At 43.2% G+C, this 17,603-nt stretch overlaps 2 protein-coding genes across 36 annotated transcripts in view; one reads left to right on the top strand and one right to left on the bottom strand.

Moving 5' to 3' along the window:
- The window catches only part of REXO5 (RNA exonuclease 5), a 38,176-nt gene extending 37,612 nt beyond the window's left edge, over nucleotides 1-564 (top strand). For all 5 annotated transcript variants that reach the window (XM_045047430.1, XM_003998783.5, XM_019820843.3 and 2 more), the window contains one exon: nucleotides 302-564. In XM_045047430.1, coding sequence (XP_044903365.1) covers nucleotides 302-383 — 82 coding nt within the window. In that variant the 3' untranslated portion in view covers nucleotides 384-564. The remainder of the gene's footprint in view (nucleotides 1-301) is intronic.
- A 5,135-nt stretch (nucleotides 565-5,699) lies between these two features.
- Nucleotides 5,700-17,603, bottom strand: part of DCUN1D3 (defective in cullin neddylation 1 domain containing 3) — a 39,160-nt gene continuing 27,256 nt past the window's right edge. For 30 of the 31 annotated variants that reach the window (XM_023246925.2, XM_045047452.1, XM_045047457.1 and 27 more), the window contains 2 exons: nucleotides 12,743-13,278; nucleotides 5,700-10,990 (listed from right to left, as the gene is read on the bottom strand). In XM_023246925.2, coding sequence (XP_023102693.1) covers nucleotides 10,507-10,990; nucleotides 12,743-13,173 — 915 coding nt within the window. In that variant the 5' untranslated portion in view covers nucleotides 13,174-13,278 and the 3' untranslated portion in view covers nucleotides 5,700-10,506. Of the gene's footprint in view, nucleotides 10,991-12,742; nucleotides 13,279-15,131; nucleotides 15,177-17,603 lie in introns of all 31 variants that reach the window. The other variant, XM_045047455.1, reaches the window with a different exon arrangement.

The raw sequence follows: 17,603 nt of genomic DNA, 5'->3' as shown, positions 1-17,603 counted from the left end.
TTTAAGTATTTAATGGTTTTATAGTTGAAGACAATAGCCTCAGTTTGAGGTTATTCACCTTTTGTTGAGATGTGCCTCACATCTGTTAAATGGCAGAGCTGAATTGATTCTAGGCCTCTGGGACTGGTCAGTATTCTTTCTGTTGAATCATTTTCAGTAGGCAGCTTTCCATAAACTGTCTCCCTGCTTGTCCTCTGCCCCATACATATATCCAAAATAACTTACCACCTCTTACCTATGAGTCTGTAACCATTCTTTCAACCCTGTGGATTAGAAACCTATCTTCACTCATTTGTTGCAGCACTCATGGATCATTCTCTGGCCTAGGACTGATGGGAATAAAAGATGAAGAGGAAAGCACCACCCCAAAAATATGTTCGTGAGTCTGACCATCATTTTCCATGTGCCATTTATCATCCTTTGTGGACAGTGGCAGAGAATGTGGTCAGGCTGCAGCCTCTCCAGCAGACAAACTTTTGTGGAAATGGTATACTACCTAAGAAGTTTAGTCCTAACGTTTATATGGCATGTACAAATTTTCAATAAATGCCTACAATTCAAGCATTCCTGATCTTAAGATGGGGTGAGGGAAGGAAACCAGTTTGTACTTTTCTTTGTGTCAGTGGAAATTGTAGTACATGCTCATCCTAGGTAGCACTCCTATTAAATGGTAATATGTAGGTAAGGAAACCAGGAAAAGGGACTTGAGTATGGAGAAAATTCAGCCCTTAATGCAGGTTGTCAAAGTTATACTATCTATGAAGCAAATTTCTCTAAGGCACACTTTTCTCATTGACAGCTGTTAAAAAACTGAAGGGAAAAGAGACTGAACTGAAAATCTGGCAGACCCTCCCCCCCCAACACAAGAGAGGAAGACTAATTAAGCTTTTTACCAACACTGGAAGCACCCTTCCAATTCCATTTTTAGGAATGCTTCCTTCCCTTCAGTGAGACTGCAGTGTCACCCTTCACCAATAGGTGGCCCCATCACACCAGATCTTCCCCTTAGAACTGGAAGCTTCAATTTCAGTAAAAGCTACTGCTCTTTTTTATCACCTCCTAAAATATTAACATTCTGTGTTGGAAAGGACATGGGTACAGGCACACACAACTCCAAAACAGAGATACTTAGCTGCCCTCTAGAAAAGATGAACTAATCCAGTATACAGTATGTATCACACCAAAACCCTTATAAATTGTTTCATAGATGGGGACCCAGCAATTCCACTTCTGTAGGAATATCCTATCATTATAGGATAGTTTCACATAAACACGTACGGAGCAGATATCAGAGTGAGCACAGTGGAATTCTTGGTAGCTATTAAGTGGAAGTGGACCTCTGGATACAGACTGACTCTGAATCCTAGCTTTCCTACATATTGTATGAACTTGAACATATTGTATGAACTTTCTGTGTTTGGGACAGTAATGGTACATACCTACCTTATGGGATTTTTGTGAAGATGTGATTATGTATTCCCAATATATGTTGTAGGAAATATAGAGGGTTACTGAATAGTGTGTGTAGTTTGTAGAAAAAGGTACACCAAGACATGCCTAAGTTTGGAACAAAACCTGGAAGACCGTATGCCAAATGTGAACAGTGTTTTTCTCTTACTAGTGAGATTGGAAGATTAGGTTTTACCAATTGCTTTTTTGTGTTTGGTTTTAAATCACCATATATTACTTTCACAACAACAAGACTTAAATTACCTCTCAAGGTTGGGCATATAAGGCAGTGTTTAATCCTTTAACTTCTGTTAAGAGCTGGCCCTCTGTAAAAGTTGGGAACCAGGAGCCAGAACTTAAGAGCTTTGATTTAGGATGGAGACACAACACTTAAAGCTCCCTTGTAAAGAGGAAAACTCTCCAGGTGTACTGTGAGGCCCTGAGACCATCTTGAAGTTAATGCTTCTGGATTCTTTCTCCACCTCCAGCTGAGCTCCAAAGCTATAGGAGCTTAACTGCTGTTTACTTTTTGAGACTCCAGTCCTGAGACAAATTAAGTGTCTGCCTTTGGATATGGACAGACTTCTGCTTCTGGGCAAGCCACTTAATCTCATCTGAGTAGAGTTCCACAGCTTATAAAATGAGGCCATATCTTTTTAAGGATTATTGTGAAAATTCAAAGATCCAGCTTGTGGAAAATGACAGAATAGTGGGCTATATATAACTTTCCCTCTCTGAGCCTCAGTTACCTCACCTTTAAAATGGGGACATTAGTACCTAACATAATAAGGTTGTTATGAGGATTAAATTAGGGAAAACCCACATTAAGTCTTCAATAAATGACATGTTACTGAGAAACATTTTCCAAGTGTGGGATCACAGAACAGATGAGGCTCCATGTGCCAAGAGCACTGCCTTTGCTCCTAGGAATAGCCAAGATCATTTCCTTCTCCTGGATGGGAGGTTTCCCAGTGGGCCCCCAACTCCAGAACTCAGCAGAGTTGGGCCTAGACCATAAGGTCTCTGAGGCCTCAAGTCTGCACACTCTGTTCTTTCAGCTGATGCTCCCACCTTTTGGAAGCCAAAGCTGCCAACTTGGCCTCTTGCAAAACACACATTCCATTCATAAGTGCATTTGTGCATTTTTCCTCCCACACCCTTCTAGGCAGCCAATGCAGAGCTGCCAAGGCAGCTGCTGGAGAAGCAGCTTCTCGTTTGTGGGGGAAAAAAGCAACTCCCAAGAGTTTTTACAGAACTCTTGGTTTAGGCTTTGAACATATTACTCCCAAATTTCTAACCTCCTCACCCATAGAATTATTCAGGACACTTAGCCATTTGCAATTTCCTTTTGTACCCCCTTTTGTAAAAAACCTCTTCCCTATTATAAAGAGGACCAATTAATGGCAACTTGGAAAATCCAGAAAAGTTAGTCACATCTGTTCCCACCACTTAGAGTCAACAACTGCCCCTATTTTAGTCTATCATCCTTTTTCCATTATATAAAAGCAGAGATTTTAACAGCTGCATAATATTCCAACATGTTGATATGTGCCATAATTTCTAAAACTGCCCCCTGTTGTTGACACTGAAGTTGTTCCCAACTAATGCTATCAATTATATCCTTGCACAACATCTTTGACAGATAATATTTCTTGAGGAAACATTCCTAGAAGTGAAATTATTGGGTTAAAGAGTATGGACACTTAAGGTTTTGTTTTTTTTTTTAATTCCATATAAGCTTTTACCTTGTGTTTACTAACATGGATTTGTTTCAAATCTTGCCAGTTTGATAGATTAAAATAAAAATTAAAAAAAAAAAACTTTTCAGTACAGCTTTAATTTCTATTTATTTGAATATACTGTAGATTCACATCTATTTTTTTCAGAAGTTTTTTGGCCAGTTGTTTTTCTTTAAGGTCTCCCTATGGATTAAGTACAGTGTCCCATTGGTTTATTATTGTAAAAATGTTTCTACTTTTTAAAGATAGTTTTAGAAGTCTTTTATGATTTGTTCTATTTGCTCTTGTATTTAGAAAGTCTTCTTGATTCAGAGATTAATAGCCACTGACAAGTGTGTGTGTATATATATATTTTTAAATAATTTAATTTTTACACTTTTACTTTTATTCTTCCTGTAATTTATTTTGGCATGTGACAACTTTTCCCCAAATATTTAGATTTTACCCATTTATCTATCTCTACTTACCCAATCACGGAGGATGTGTCCTTTACTATGTAAGGCCATGTATGCAAGAGCCTGTGTCACTGTTTTCTTCTGTCTTTTCTTACAAAAGGTGCCTTTCCATTTTGTAGCTCTATATTTTAACATACTAGCAATTTCAGCAGCACCACCCCAGATAAACACAGGGCCATGGAGAGTCCCCATCAGCATGGATTATACAACACTACAGTCAGATGCTTTGTTGTTGACTGCACTGCTGCCATATTTCACTAGGACTTTTTCAGCACCCCTAAGGCAAGAGAATCAAGGTTGGAACATTACATAGGAAGAATATTAAGCCCAGATAAGAGCCTTATGGCTTTCAAAAGACAGGGCCTCCTGAGAAGTCATAGCAAAGGAAAGGAAATGGGAGAAGTTGGGCTGGCTCCCTTACCTTTCCTTTCCAGGCAGACTAACCCTTTTGAGCCTAGATCAAAACCCAGAGCTAAAAGAGGACTTCTAGAGGCAACCCAGCCATGTGCTTTTGGCAACTGGATTTGAGAAGAGAGAAGAGGCCAGTGCTAGGGTGACTCTTCTGTACGTCTCTGGACCCTTAGCACTACCTTCTGTTGTATCTGTCTTGCTACGAACTGTCCATTCTATATGCAGAGTTAAGCTCATCTCTGGTGTGAAGAAGTTGCTTGCCCCTCATCAAAAAATAAATTGGATTTTAGCCCTATATTATCTATACAGCTGTATAGCACCATAACAACACTTTGAATAGCTCCAGGCTCTATATAAGCACCCAAATCAGTATCTTTCACTGTGTAATTCTCCAAACCTCTGTTTGTTAAGGCCCTGGCTGGGCTCAATACCTCAGAAAGGCCAAAGCACAGCAGACACAAGCCCAAGAGCCAATTGGGGAATAAGTACATGTTTTGGAGATGCACTTTAAGTGAGGGGAAAAAAGTCACCACTCCTCCCCTAGGTTTCCTTCCAGCCTCCATCTGATGCTAACCTTGGTAATAAGGGTAAGAGAAGAAAAAAAATTCCAGTTCATTGAGGAAACCCTATAACCCTGTCCCTAGCTAGAGGATGTAGCCATGACTCCCAAATCCTTTCCAACTGAAAGGAAAAACAAAAGCACATCTAGTCCCACCACTGTACTTACTTATTTTTAGGAGATACCAACATGAGGCTGGAAGTCTTTAGGAAGGTCATTAGGGCCTCCATCAAAGAAGTGAGTAAGATGGCTGGCCAATAGCTTTCCTGAATACAAACAATAACAAGACAGAAAATACAATGAAAGGAAGCTAAGGGTCATAACTGGTCTACCATAATCAGACTTCTAGGATGTATGAGCCAAAGAGAGCCATCAGGAATCATGTTAGTCTAAGCACTCCCATCCCCCCACCCCCCAATTTGGCACAGAGGGACGTTAAGCCCCCAGGAGGGGTAGTGACTTGTGAAAGGTCATGTGTGATCATGCCAACCCCCCCCGCCCCCATCTCCTCTTCTCTGGATTCCTTGCCATTACTCACCTGACATCCTTTTGGAAACCTTAAACTTACGTGATTTAGGTGCTTTTTATAAAGACTCTTTTAAATCCTAACACTCTGATGGAAATAGTCTCTTGAGTTTACAGATGAGTATAAGGAAACTCAGAATTTCACTAACTTGCCAAAGGTCACACAGCAGTGGCACTTGACAGTTTCAGCTGGTCTCCTTTGCCTTAATCACTGCCAACCTGATGTAGGAGCCATCCATTAGCACAGTGCTCACATTCACTTTTTGTTCCTCATGGGAATCCAAATCAGTTGTTCTGGTAAGACTATTTAAGTAGTGGCCCTCTGAGGACTCATTTGCCTTTTGCCTACAAGTATTATGACCCAAAGGCCTTTAAGTTTGTGAGTGGGAAGCCAACATCCATGTTTGAAGTCTGAGGATCCTGTACCATCTGGATTATTTTCCAAAGCATAGAAACTGCTATCCAATATCACGTTGGAAGAGGCTCCTGGTGGGTAAATCTTGCCCCAGAATTAAGTCACTGGTTTTGTTTTGTTTTGTTTTTTTCTCTCTCACAATTGTCAACAGTCAAGTAAACAAATTTATTAAATCCAACAGCAGGTAACCTTTCAAATAAAAAAACAAAAACATCAAAAGAAAAATGTAGACAAAGACCAAAACGTGTGTAACAAGTTAAAAATATTCAAGGGGCCATTTGGAGAGTGCAACAGTGCAGAGAATACAAACAAAAGTATTGACCTTTGTCAACAAGTTTGTACAACCTCAAGAAACAGACCGGTCACAAACCAAGAGGAATCCACAAAGGTGGAGGGTCACATGAGTAGTGGACTCATCACCTCAGTGGGTTAAGGCAGGGTATCTGTAGGACCAATTCATCCAAGCCCCATTTGCCTATTGCTTCAAATTCCCCCTTTGAAACCCAGAATTATATTCATTAGTGCAACAGGTAAGAGGAGTTTATTACAGATTCGGGGCTGGGGACCAGAGTCAGAGGGAAGACACGTCCCCCAGAATAAATGGCAGGGGCGGTGGGTGGGGGGAGGTGTGCTTCTGTTGAATGGCTTCCTTTGGCATTATCCAAGATTATACTGAAAGAAGGGAAGGTGCATGGTGGAAAAAGGTATCTATGAAAGCAGGCTTAGTTTCCAAGAGGAATAGGGAGGATGTGATGCCGCAGTACCTGACGGTTACTCAAAGCTATATAAATCATCTTGGCGTCTGCAACCAGTGCTCAAGTCTGTCTTTCAGTAAGAAAAAACACCTGCAGATCCTCACTAAAACACGGCCCCCAGTCCAGATTAAACTGGATATATGCTATAATTACAGCTTATAGGAATAAATTCTGAAAGGGGTGAGTGGGAACCACCCTGTAAGATTCAAAAAACAGATTATGGAGTAAGTTGAGGATCAATGTGAATGTCCTCAAGTGAGTCTCAACATACTGTACTAACTTTTAATAGTCCTTTCTAAACAAGATACTGCTAGAGCCCACCACTGAAGACCTTTGTCAGTTGCCAAGATGTTCAAGTCATCACTAATCAAACATTAGAGACACAAGAAAAAGGCGAAAGCAGGCAGCTAAAACAAAACAAACCTAGCAGCATCTTCTCTCCAGCCCTTATAATTGCATAATTGGGTCTACTTCTGGGCTTCACTACACTCAAGACTTCACTTTAAATGTGGCAAACCAAAGTCCTAAATACGGATATTTTGGTTCTTCAACTTTTAGACCCAAGTCCTTATCCCAGTAATTTCCCACTATTGTTTAATGCAATTTGGCATAGTGTAGAGTATTTGAGGCCATCACACGAACTATGGAGTCCCACATCCTACAGGCTCCAGCAATGAGGGCTGAATTTGGCATCAGCCTCTGGGAAATCAAGACTGTTTCAAAGACTGATTAAATACTTTGTGGCTTAATCCCTTCTTCCTAAGAAGGCTAGTTTGTGCCTTCCTTAGGAAAGTTTTAATGTCAAAAACACTGCCCTGTACATTTTCAGTTGGATTTCTTTGGGCCTATGGGCTTGGTTGAAATTGGGATCTTTACCCAGCTCTAATACTTCTTATTGGAAGGGTAGACATGGTGTCTGGGACCTATCTCACATCTCACAGATGTGAGCACATCTGGCACAGATGAGGAAATACTGTTGAGGCAACCAGCTGAAGCACAGCAAAGTCATTACAATAGGTGGGGTTAATGATACATTCAAATATGGCAGGGATGGGGGAAGAGCATTTCAATGAAGCAACACTTCATCTCATACAGCTTTCTAATCACTAACCACAAACTCAGCCATTTGCTGAAAACCAAGAATTCCCCAATACGTATTCAATGTATTGTAGTTACCCTCAAATATTTGCCTATTTTCAAAATTGCATCCATATCCTGCCCCTCTTCACACCACCCTGGTGTTACATTGTTAAAGTGAAGAGTGCACTGGCTTACCTGAGGGGCACGCATTTGGCCTCTTCCACACAATTACTGCTCACCCATTAAACAGAAAACCTGTTTCTAGGTTAAAAGGACCAGAGACCTTTCACTTCCCAGAAATGACTACAAATCCTACATACACACCCATCTTCGATCCCTTTGCAAAATTGCTTTTCCTGTAGTCAAACATTGGCGCAGAGCTACTGTGGAAGCTTGAATTCCTTGCATCATGAAGTCAAACCTGGAAGGACCCTTTAAGTCCTTCCCTAACGGCTCCCTTTTCTGGTTTCTCATTTGCATTTCTGTAACAAATACATCATTAAAAATATAACCAAAAATAAGTTCTTTACTGGCCCTTTTCTGGAGGGTGGGGAGGCTGAATAGTTAATTTACAAAATCCACCCAGTCTAGTACACCTCATGCATGGAATGCTACCTTGTAGGCTGGGAAAGGAATCCAGTTTCTCCAGAGTCCTCAGGATCCTCAGTGCCTCCCTCTTTTGTGCACTTCTCTCCATATACCCTTGTCATCTAAGAAGAGAGCCTTACCGGACTAGGAGAAGCAGCCTGCCTTTCTCCCTTTTCAACCTTGACCGAGTCCAGAATCAGGAAAAACTAGACGTCGCAGACTGGCTGGATAAAAAGGCATTCCCCCTTTAAGACCTCAGTCTGGGCACCCTGACTACAGTTGAGCCCACAAAACCCAATGGGCCCCTAAAAACTCTCTTTATTCAAGGAACTTGTGTCTTAGGCTAGAACAAAAGCCGGACATCTGGCCTGAGACCCTCTTCAGCTTTCCAGCAGTACTGCTAACTTGCTGTGGCTGATTTGAAAGTTTCCCTTCTAGTCCTCTAGAAGAAGCAACTGTAAGGTTTAGGGGCTTTAAAAAAAAAAAAAAAAAATCAACCCCCCAAGTACATTTCCTAGGTCATTGTCAATCTTAGAAAACATCGACTGCAGAAACTCTTTAAATAATCCTCTTTGGAAAGATGGGAGCCTGGAGCCATAGACTACTAATAAAGGAACTCAAAATAAGCAAATTCTGCCCAGGCTGAGAAACATACCTGGGAGGCAGATGGGAGTAGTTAGGGAAGAAAACTCCAAATGTTTAATAGACAAACTCTCATTATCTCAAGAGTATAAATATTTTAAAAGTTTTTATTCAAAGATTCCCTTTTCAATCTATTCCAAAGTGTTGGAAGCTGAACTATACAAGTTCCTGCCACCCACCCTTCCAGTACAGTTTTTTGAGGCCGTTTTTTTAAATGGAAAAATACCAAGAGGACCCTCTACTGAAACTGGGTAGGACCAGAGTCAGCTCCCGTGTGGCAGTATGGCCAAAGCAGACCTTATGGAGCGAGCACGTAAAGGAGTCTGGGGAACTGGCCCTCCCTCGTATGAGGAAAGGGCTGAGAAAATTCATCTTCTCTTTAGTGAAAATGGTCCAAATTCAGGTTCAAAAGCCTCCATTTATGACATTCCCTGGCACTCTTCTTATGCTTTATATATTGAAGGCAGCTCCCTCTTTTATGGCCAGTTTTAGCAGGCAAAGAAATAAAGGAATATAGATACATATATGTGTATATATATATTTTATATAGGTAAAATATATACATATCTTATATATGTATATATACATATTTGGGGGTAGGGAAAAAGAGAGGAGGGTCATGTAAACCTAAACAGTTATCACATTACCCCAAATGAGCTTGACATTAACAAAGAAGGTAATAAATAACTCCTGGGGATTAAGTGACAACATGGGTGCAGCAAGAAGGGAAAGGGCACAAGTTTAACTATTAAATACACTTCTATATTTGTTTGGCAGAGTTCAGGCCAGTCCCAGGCTTCTGCACTTGCCAGACAAGTAAGCTGATGATAATCAAAAAAAATATTAAAAAAAAAAAAAAATTCAAGCAGAGCTCCATACCACAGTTTTCCTTCAAGTCAGTTGGCCGGCAGGCACAGTTTTCCGACCACCAGGAACAGAAACTTTGGCTCCAAGGCAAATGAAAAAAAAAAAAAAAAGGTATTTTCACCTACAACATGAAAATACAGAAAATTCATAAAAAAAAAAAAAAAAAAAAAGAAAACTATCAAAGTCTACTTCCAGCAAAACTGAGGTAGCACTGCTTTCTCTGCATTCAATGCTTAAGTGGTTCTCAGTACAATGTGGTATAAAAAAAAACTGCTCACTTGACTGACAGGTGCAGCATGTTGATGGATAAATGCAACATGAAATGAAATAGGTCAAAGAAGGAATGAGCAAGAAGTGAAGAAAAGGGGTTCGGATAAATTAGCTTAAAAGGGGGTTGTCACCAGACTACAAATGCTCTTGGCTGGCCTTGGCTCTCCAAGAGCTTTAAATCGCCTGGGAATTAATGCAATATGGTTAACAGTTAACACTGCTATTCAATTCTGTGTAAATCTTTTAAAATAATTATTATAACCTAAATCCAACCATGTAAACAGCACTACACACAGTACAGACCTGCCCTGAAAAACAGAATATGCAAAACTGAGATCTGGCACTGTATCATCTTGTAATGTTAATTCAACCTAACCATCCCATTCCCCCCTCCCTGCTCTATACCCTCCCCCACAAAAAAAAAAAAAAATCTAATTTGTGCAAGAAATGGCAGGCTTATTCTATCTGAAGGCTTCAAAAAAAAGATACACAACATGTAGCCAGGTTCAAATATTTTGGGGGAACCCCCCCAAAAAAAGAAATAACCAAAATAACCAAAAAGTGAAGAAAGTGCCTAAAACATGATACAGCATTTTAGAGCCCTTTCAGATACAAGGCAGAGAAAGGTGTAAAGTAGAAAATATCTGGATCTTCAGTAATTTCCAGAAAGGTCCAATCCCTCAGTTGGCTACAGAGCAGCAGGCAGATCCTTGCTGCGGCTGCTGCTGCTGCTGCTCCTGGGATAGAGCCACTAAGTCTGCTCCTCGGGACACAAGCCCTCGGGCCCTGAGCTGAGTGCACCTCTCCCTTCCCCTTCTCTTTTCCTTCGCTCCATTTCCCACTCCACAAAGGTATCGAAGAGACTTGGCCAGGCCTCATCTTCACTGTAGTTGCTGAGGTCTGGGCCAATCACCTGAGTGAAGTTAAGGAACATGTTCCAAGTGTCCCGGGAGATGCCCTTGATCCCCGAGGGGTTCTCCGTTAGGAAGTTTAGCCATTGGTCCAATACTGGAGGATTGTTCTGGGTAAAGACTAGTTTCCACAGGGCAATGGCTATTTCCCGATGCAGTGACCGCTGCCCTTCTTCAGAGTCCAGGCCAAACTGAAATGTAAACCGGTACAGATCCTTGAATTTATCCTCTTGTTTGGCTTCTGTTAAGAGGCTAGGGAACCGTGCACAGATCCCATCAATGCTGTCTGCACTTATTGCTTTGCAGCCATCAAAAAACTCCTTCCTGCAACAGGAAGGAAGAGGCACAATTAATAATTGTAAACACTATCATCTGCTGAGAGGCAATATAGCATAGTAATTAAGAGCATGGCTTTGAGTCTGGATGGCCTGGATTTGAATTCCAGCTCCTCTACTAATTAAATTAGTCCTATTTCTTCATCTGTCAAATGGTGAGATTACCACCTAACTTCTAGGGGTTTGGTGAGGACTAAACAAGTTAATACGTGTCAACTGCATCTAACAGTGCCTAGCACATGGTAGACAGCTAATACTGGCTCATTCATTCACTTACTCATCTTTCCAAAGATGAAACTCAAGGCTCCTGCTCAATGCCCTATTTCCCATTTGGCAGTAGTAATTAAGCTGCAGACGCCCCTCCCAGACAGGAAGTCTTCCTGCTTTCCTTTTGATTCTCCATGGGTTGTTTGTTTTCGGAATATTTTTGGGGACTGCCAAGGGAGATTTTTGGAGTCAAAGATTCTGGATAAACCTAGGTAACTCTGCCACCAGAGGCCAAAGTTCTGTTATTAAAAAATGAAAACTGGGGCGCCTGGGTGGCTCAGTTGGTTAAGTGTCCGACTTCAGCTCAGGTCACAATCTTGCGGTTTGTGAGTTCGAGCCCCATGTTGGGCTCTGTTCTGACAGCTCGGAGGCTGGAGCCTGCTTTGGATTCTGTGTCTCCTTCTATCTCTGCCCCTCCCCAGCTTGTGCTGTCTCTTTCTATCAAAAATAAAATAAATGTAAAAAAAAAAACAAAAAAACAAAAAACTGTGGGGGTGCCTGGGTGGCTCAGTCGGTTAAGTGTCCAATTTCGGCTCAGGTCATGATCTCATGGTTCATGGGCTGGAGTCCCATGTCGGGCTCTGTGCTGACAGCTCAGAGCCTGGTGCCTGCTTTGGATTCTGTGTGTGTGTGTGTGTGTGTGTGTGTGTGTGTGTGCGCGCGCGCGTGCCCCTCCCCTGCTCATGCACACTCTCTCTCTCAAAAATAATTAAAAAAAAAAAACCCACAAAAACTGAATATGTATTTTTAATATCTATGTAGCATTTTTAGGTTCCAACAAGGTTTCTCACTGATCATCTTCTCAGAGACTGCTGTATCAGCTAAAGATATAAGGCATCTAAAGTCTGTCGGGTAATCTACCCAGGGGCTGGAAAATGGGGGGTGAAGGTGGGGGGGGGGGTCTCAAAGTCACTTCTTATTTATAACCCAGTGCTCTGGAAACCACACCTTGAGGTGACCCTGCCCCTCCGTCCCCACAAACAACCTCTACAGGGACGCATGACCATGGAGATGTGCACAACTACTGCTTGGTCACGGGGGCCCACTGTCCTTTTTGGTGCGCATGCTGGCTAAGGGGCATGTATGCAAAGCTAGAAGGGGCAACTGGCTTCACGCAGTGACAGAGGCAGACACCAAAGGTGCTCCCCAAACTGGCACTCACAGCGCCTGGCACAGGAGAGGTGCATGGTAAGTATCGAGTGAGTGAGGAAGTGAGGGAAACGACAAGTGAAGGAGTGAAAGAAGAGATAAACATCTGGGGCAGCAGTGGGGCTGGGTAGCAGAGCTCCACATGGGTTATTCCTCACTTAACTTTAGGCAAAGCTGAATTGCTTTAGAGAAATCGGTCAGAAAAAGACAGACTTACCCAAAACCCTAAGAAGCCAACCCAGTTCTACCCCAACTGGGCACTACTGCCCAGTACTACATTCTCCCTCCTCTGCTCACCTGGTGACATTAAGTATTTGTGACTAACCTGGTGAATTTGCACATGGTAGCAGCCTGGAACTTCCAAGCCAAGAGCAGCACTCGAAATTCCGTGGGGTCAACACATAAGTCATTGCAAAAGCGCTCCATGCCTTCCTCCAAAATTGCATCCTCCCGCTCGTCCTTGTAACGCCTGAACAGTTCTTCCAACCTCTGCAGGGAAGACTCCTCGGCATTGGACTTGGGCTCCCTCCCAGCATCTCCAGAGGACGTTGGCAGCTGGCAGGGTTCGGTGACAGCCTCTGCCTTCTTGGTCCCATTGACAAGGATATCCCCACCTGGCTTGCCACAGGCTGGTGGCTGTTCCTCGCGATGGCCTGCACCCCGCCTGCTGTGTGACTTGCTGCTGGGGTCACGGTCTCCATTCTTGCTGCCCAGGGTTGATGAGGGATTCTTGCACTTGGTGACGCACTGGCCCATGGTGCTGGTGGCCTGGCCTCTAGAGTGGCCCCCTCTGGATCAGATGCCCTCGCTGCCACTGGCCCATGTGCCTCAACATGCCATCAGCCAGAGGAGCTAGCCAACCTAGAAGAAAATCAGAGAACAGTTACCACTGGATAAGGAGACAGGAGTACAGGGACTGCGCCCCGGGGCCCCATTCTCTTTCATTGAGCCAACCATGAGAGGCCCAGAGTTCATCACCACCTCCCCATAAGCTCTGTACCTTCACACTGGAAATGCAGGGCTGGGTACATATGGAGAATCAATAAGGAAAATTCCTAAAATTCTTAAGGTAACATAGGTTACAAAGAGGTTGATTCATGCGCAGAACACATCAGGGAAGACTGCAGTTTTGCCAGAAATATTCCAGAGGAAATCTGTCTTGCCAACTTGCCATCACATAAGAAAGTTGTTTGGTCCTGGATTCAGCCAGAAGGTGCAAATAAAAAGTTCATCTCCTAGTTTCTAATGTCAAAATTCTCAGATTTTCTTTTTAAGTAGGATGAGTAGGGAGAAAGGGTAGCCACATTTAAGAGTTTCATAATGGCCTGAAGATGAGGTAAAGGATTTGTGGAGTCAAGACTACAGTGTCCTAGCCAAATAGCTAAGTAAAATCTGTCTCTGATCTCTTCAAATTCCTCTCTGGGACTCTCTCACGCAGTAAGTGAAATGCCCTTTCTCCACCCTTCCTCTGCCCACCCACAGGAGCCAAACATCAAGCCTGTACTCCATGCCAAGGTTCCTGGTCTTCCAGTTTCTCTCTCTCCCCACTCAGGTCCTCCTCAAGGCTGTATGTAGAGTGCAAGCCAAGTCCACACTAAAATGGAAGGTCCTAGAAGACCTGCAAGCTCAGTCCTCCAAGAGGAGGTCTCCATCTTAAAAGAAGTGCTGATTTACCTCAATATAATCTCTAAATAGTAGGATAATTGCTAGCTAAAAAACAAGAGTGTGCGCTGATACAAACTCCTCATGGTGGTTTATTACTTACGTTATTTAAAAGTGTGTTTTGTGTGTTTTTAAAACATTGTTAGAAATTTCCTGGCCAGGGGTGAGGTGATTTCTCTGCAAACTGTGTCTTAACTAGTCCACAAGAAGATCCAGCCACAACTTAGTATCTGTAAAATACTACCACCTGCCATAGTAATTGCGGCCACCAAAGTTACAATGTTAACAGAACTTCAGACCAGGAGCCAGAAGTAGAGCAGGTAAAGTGGACCAAAATCCATGTCAGTCCCATGCCTGCTCCGCTCTAGGAAGCGTTCATGGACCTTTATGATCCAAATTCAAAGCTCTTAGGAGACAGGCAGTGGGGCAGAAGGGTGCTTTTCATGGAAGGTTGGAGCTTAAACTTTACCTAAAGAACTTTCCTCTCCTTCAAATAGTGCCTAGATACATTTGGGGCTATCTTCATAAGGAATTCTACAGGTAAATTCTGGATGTACAAGTTTAAAATGACCACCAGGATCACTCTTATAGTTATCGGAGACTCAACTGTATCAGGGTGTGTCCTATTCTCCACCCTCAAAGAGAATAAATTGACAGAAAGACATGCCCATACGTGCCCTCAAAAGACTTGCAGTTCCACTTAGGCTTCAAAAAAAACACTGAAAGGCTGAAGGGTTTTGGTGTGGGGAAAGATCCAATTAAGTTTCCTTAAGTCTTTCTGTGCCTTAATAGTACAGCAAATAAGCCGTAAGAACAAGCTATTTAAAATTTTAAAAGGCAAGGGGTTAATTCTTGGAAGACCAGCATGCAAGGAAAGCAACTGTTGGAGCCGAATTATCTCAAAACAAGCAGGACTATACCATGTGGAGGGTCTGGTTTCCAGATTGGTGTTTCTAAAGACTACAGTGCTAAAAGAAACAAAAGGCCCAAACTCATACAAACCCCACATGCTCACAGACTGGCAGCTCTAATTCCCAGGCATGCTGACTCACCAGGGTTTGCTGCTCAGCTCCTGCTGCAGAGGGAGGCCCGGGTACCTGGCAGAGTAAGAGGATTTCCTGGCCTCTGTCTGACCCACCTACCCCAGGCCTCTCACCCTCATCCCCACCCCCACGGGACAGATGCTTCCTTGTACCAGCTTCCTCCAAATCCTGGCGCCTAGGCCTTCAGGTAAGGACAGAACAGATGGGCCTCCCAAAGAGGCCCTAATCCCATTTACCCAAACGGCCCTCCACATAAGAGCATCTTTGATGACCTGACACAGCAGAACCTGAAGGCTTTTAACATGCCCAGCAGATAAGGAGGGGAAAATCAATGTAAACAGATGATCCATCAGCAAATGCCAGAAGGTCAGATCTCTTTCTTCCATTCTGGTCCCCTTCTGTGAGATGCCCCCATTCCACAGGAGTGTAGAGGCAACTGATGACCTCAAGCCAGAGCACAATGTTTTCAGATCTGATGGGAAGTCCAGCCCCGATTATTCAATGGTCCCCCTTCTTTTGTATCTACCTCTTTCCTTGGGAAAACACTTATGCTCTCAGAGCTTTCTCGAGGCTGAGTCTCACAAGCCCTATGTCCCAGGCTGGCAGCACTTCAGATGTTTGAAAGTCATAAGTCTCCCTGGACTTGCTAGCTGTTGGCTAATAGCTAATAATAGCAGCTGTCAATTATTGAACACTTGATAGCATGCCTGGCACTACACTAAGCACTTTATGGACATTAAAACTCGTATATGCTCACCACAACCCCACTGAAAGATGGGGACACTGAGGCACAAGGTAAATCATGCAACATCACATAAAGAGGACCTAGTGTGTCTGGCTCGAGAAACCTAGCCTTTACCACTAGGCTGGGCGGCTGAGTCCACCTACATGAGAGCACCCAGGGAAAGCCCACCAATGGATGGGTCCTGAGCTCTGAAGTCACCACACTGATCTCAGAAGAGTAACTTCTACCATCAGCCACTGGAAAGAGAATAACAAACTGTCCCTGCCCAGTGCTCAAGAAGGGTGTCCTGCCCACTGCCCTCTCCCAGTGAGCCCTGGCACTGTGATCCAGGCAGTCAAGATTCCTTGGGCTCAGCCTCACCAGAGATGCCCTAAAGCAGTGATGTTTCAGTCCATCGACATGGTTCAAAGCTCCAGGTTTGAAATCAAAGGCCAACTCTGCCAGTTATTATTGCTGATCCTGACTGAAACCTTTATTTCCTCAACCGGCAGAATAGTATCTGCCTCACAGAGCTGTTGTTAAGGATTCAGTCAGGTAATACAGATAAAGAGTACCTGCCACACAGTGCCCCACTCCCCAGAAAGAAATGATAGGACAGCTATCAGTCATTATTATTAACAGCAAAGTAATATCTGGTTACCTGATGAAAACCGTAGCTTGTCCCATCAGAACAATGGGTGCCAGGCTTCAGCTTTTCCAGATCCAGCCAGGACGCCTACCCCTGCCTTGAGTCACATGTTTGGGTCTTGCTCAAGAATAGTCTCTTGAGAGGCACATGTGTGGCTCAGTCGGTTAGGTTAAACAGCAACTCCTGATTTCGACTCAGGTCATGATCTCACAGTTCAGGAGTATGAGACCTGCAGTGGGCTCTGTGCTGACAGTGACGAGCCTACTTGGGATTCTCTCTCTCCCTTCTCTGGCCCTCTCCCGCTCGTGTTCTCGTGCTCTCGTGCTCTCTCAAAATAAATAAATAAACTTAAAAAAAAAAAATTCTCTTAAACCACAGCACTGACCCTGCTCAAATGTACCACTGCCCAGAAACACCTGGAGGGTTGAGTTCTCCACAGGATAAGACTGCCTTGTGATTGACGCTGAATAAAATCAAGCTAGGTATCTGCTGTGCTCTACGGACACCACGAATCCAATGGTTACCCCCGACCCTAACCTGGGGCAAGCTTCCAGCCAGTTCCAGATTTCTTCCCCTTTCTACTTAGTCCCAGATCTGTAGGTTTAAAAAAGACAGAATTTCTGGCTTACTATTTATTTATACTAATTTAATGGAACTGCCTTTCCAGCTGGTCATCCCAGCCACCTCTGAAGTAGGCAGCCTCAGCACAATCTGGGCACCCTCAGAGGCAAATTTGATCAGCAACAAAGCACCACTGTGTATTTAGTAGGATATTATAATAGCTATAAATGTAGCTCTGTGAAATGGTTATCCCCATTTCATAGGAAAAGAAATGGAGGCATACCAAGGTCAAGGAGCTATTCCAGGAAGGGAAAAACAGGAGCAGAGTAACGAAGAGGATGAGCTCTTGGAGCAGACAAACCTGGATGTGAATTACAGTGATGGCACCAACTGTGACTGTCAGCATTAACTTTAAAATGGGGCAGCTGTACCCCAAGTTAGAGTAAATGAGATAATCCATAGATGTTCTGCCCACACAAAGTATTCAGTACATGTTAACCTTTATCGTAACTGCTGCTGTTATTGCAAAGACAGTGACAGAATCAAG

Source organism: Felis catus, chromosome E3 (assembly GCF_018350175.1).
Source record: "Felis catus isolate Fca126 chromosome E3, F.catus_Fca126_mat1.0, whole genome shotgun sequence".
Lineage (NCBI taxonomy): Eukaryota > Metazoa > Chordata > Mammalia > Carnivora > Felidae > Felis > Felis catus.
This window is presented reverse-complemented; position numbering and strand designations above follow the sequence as displayed.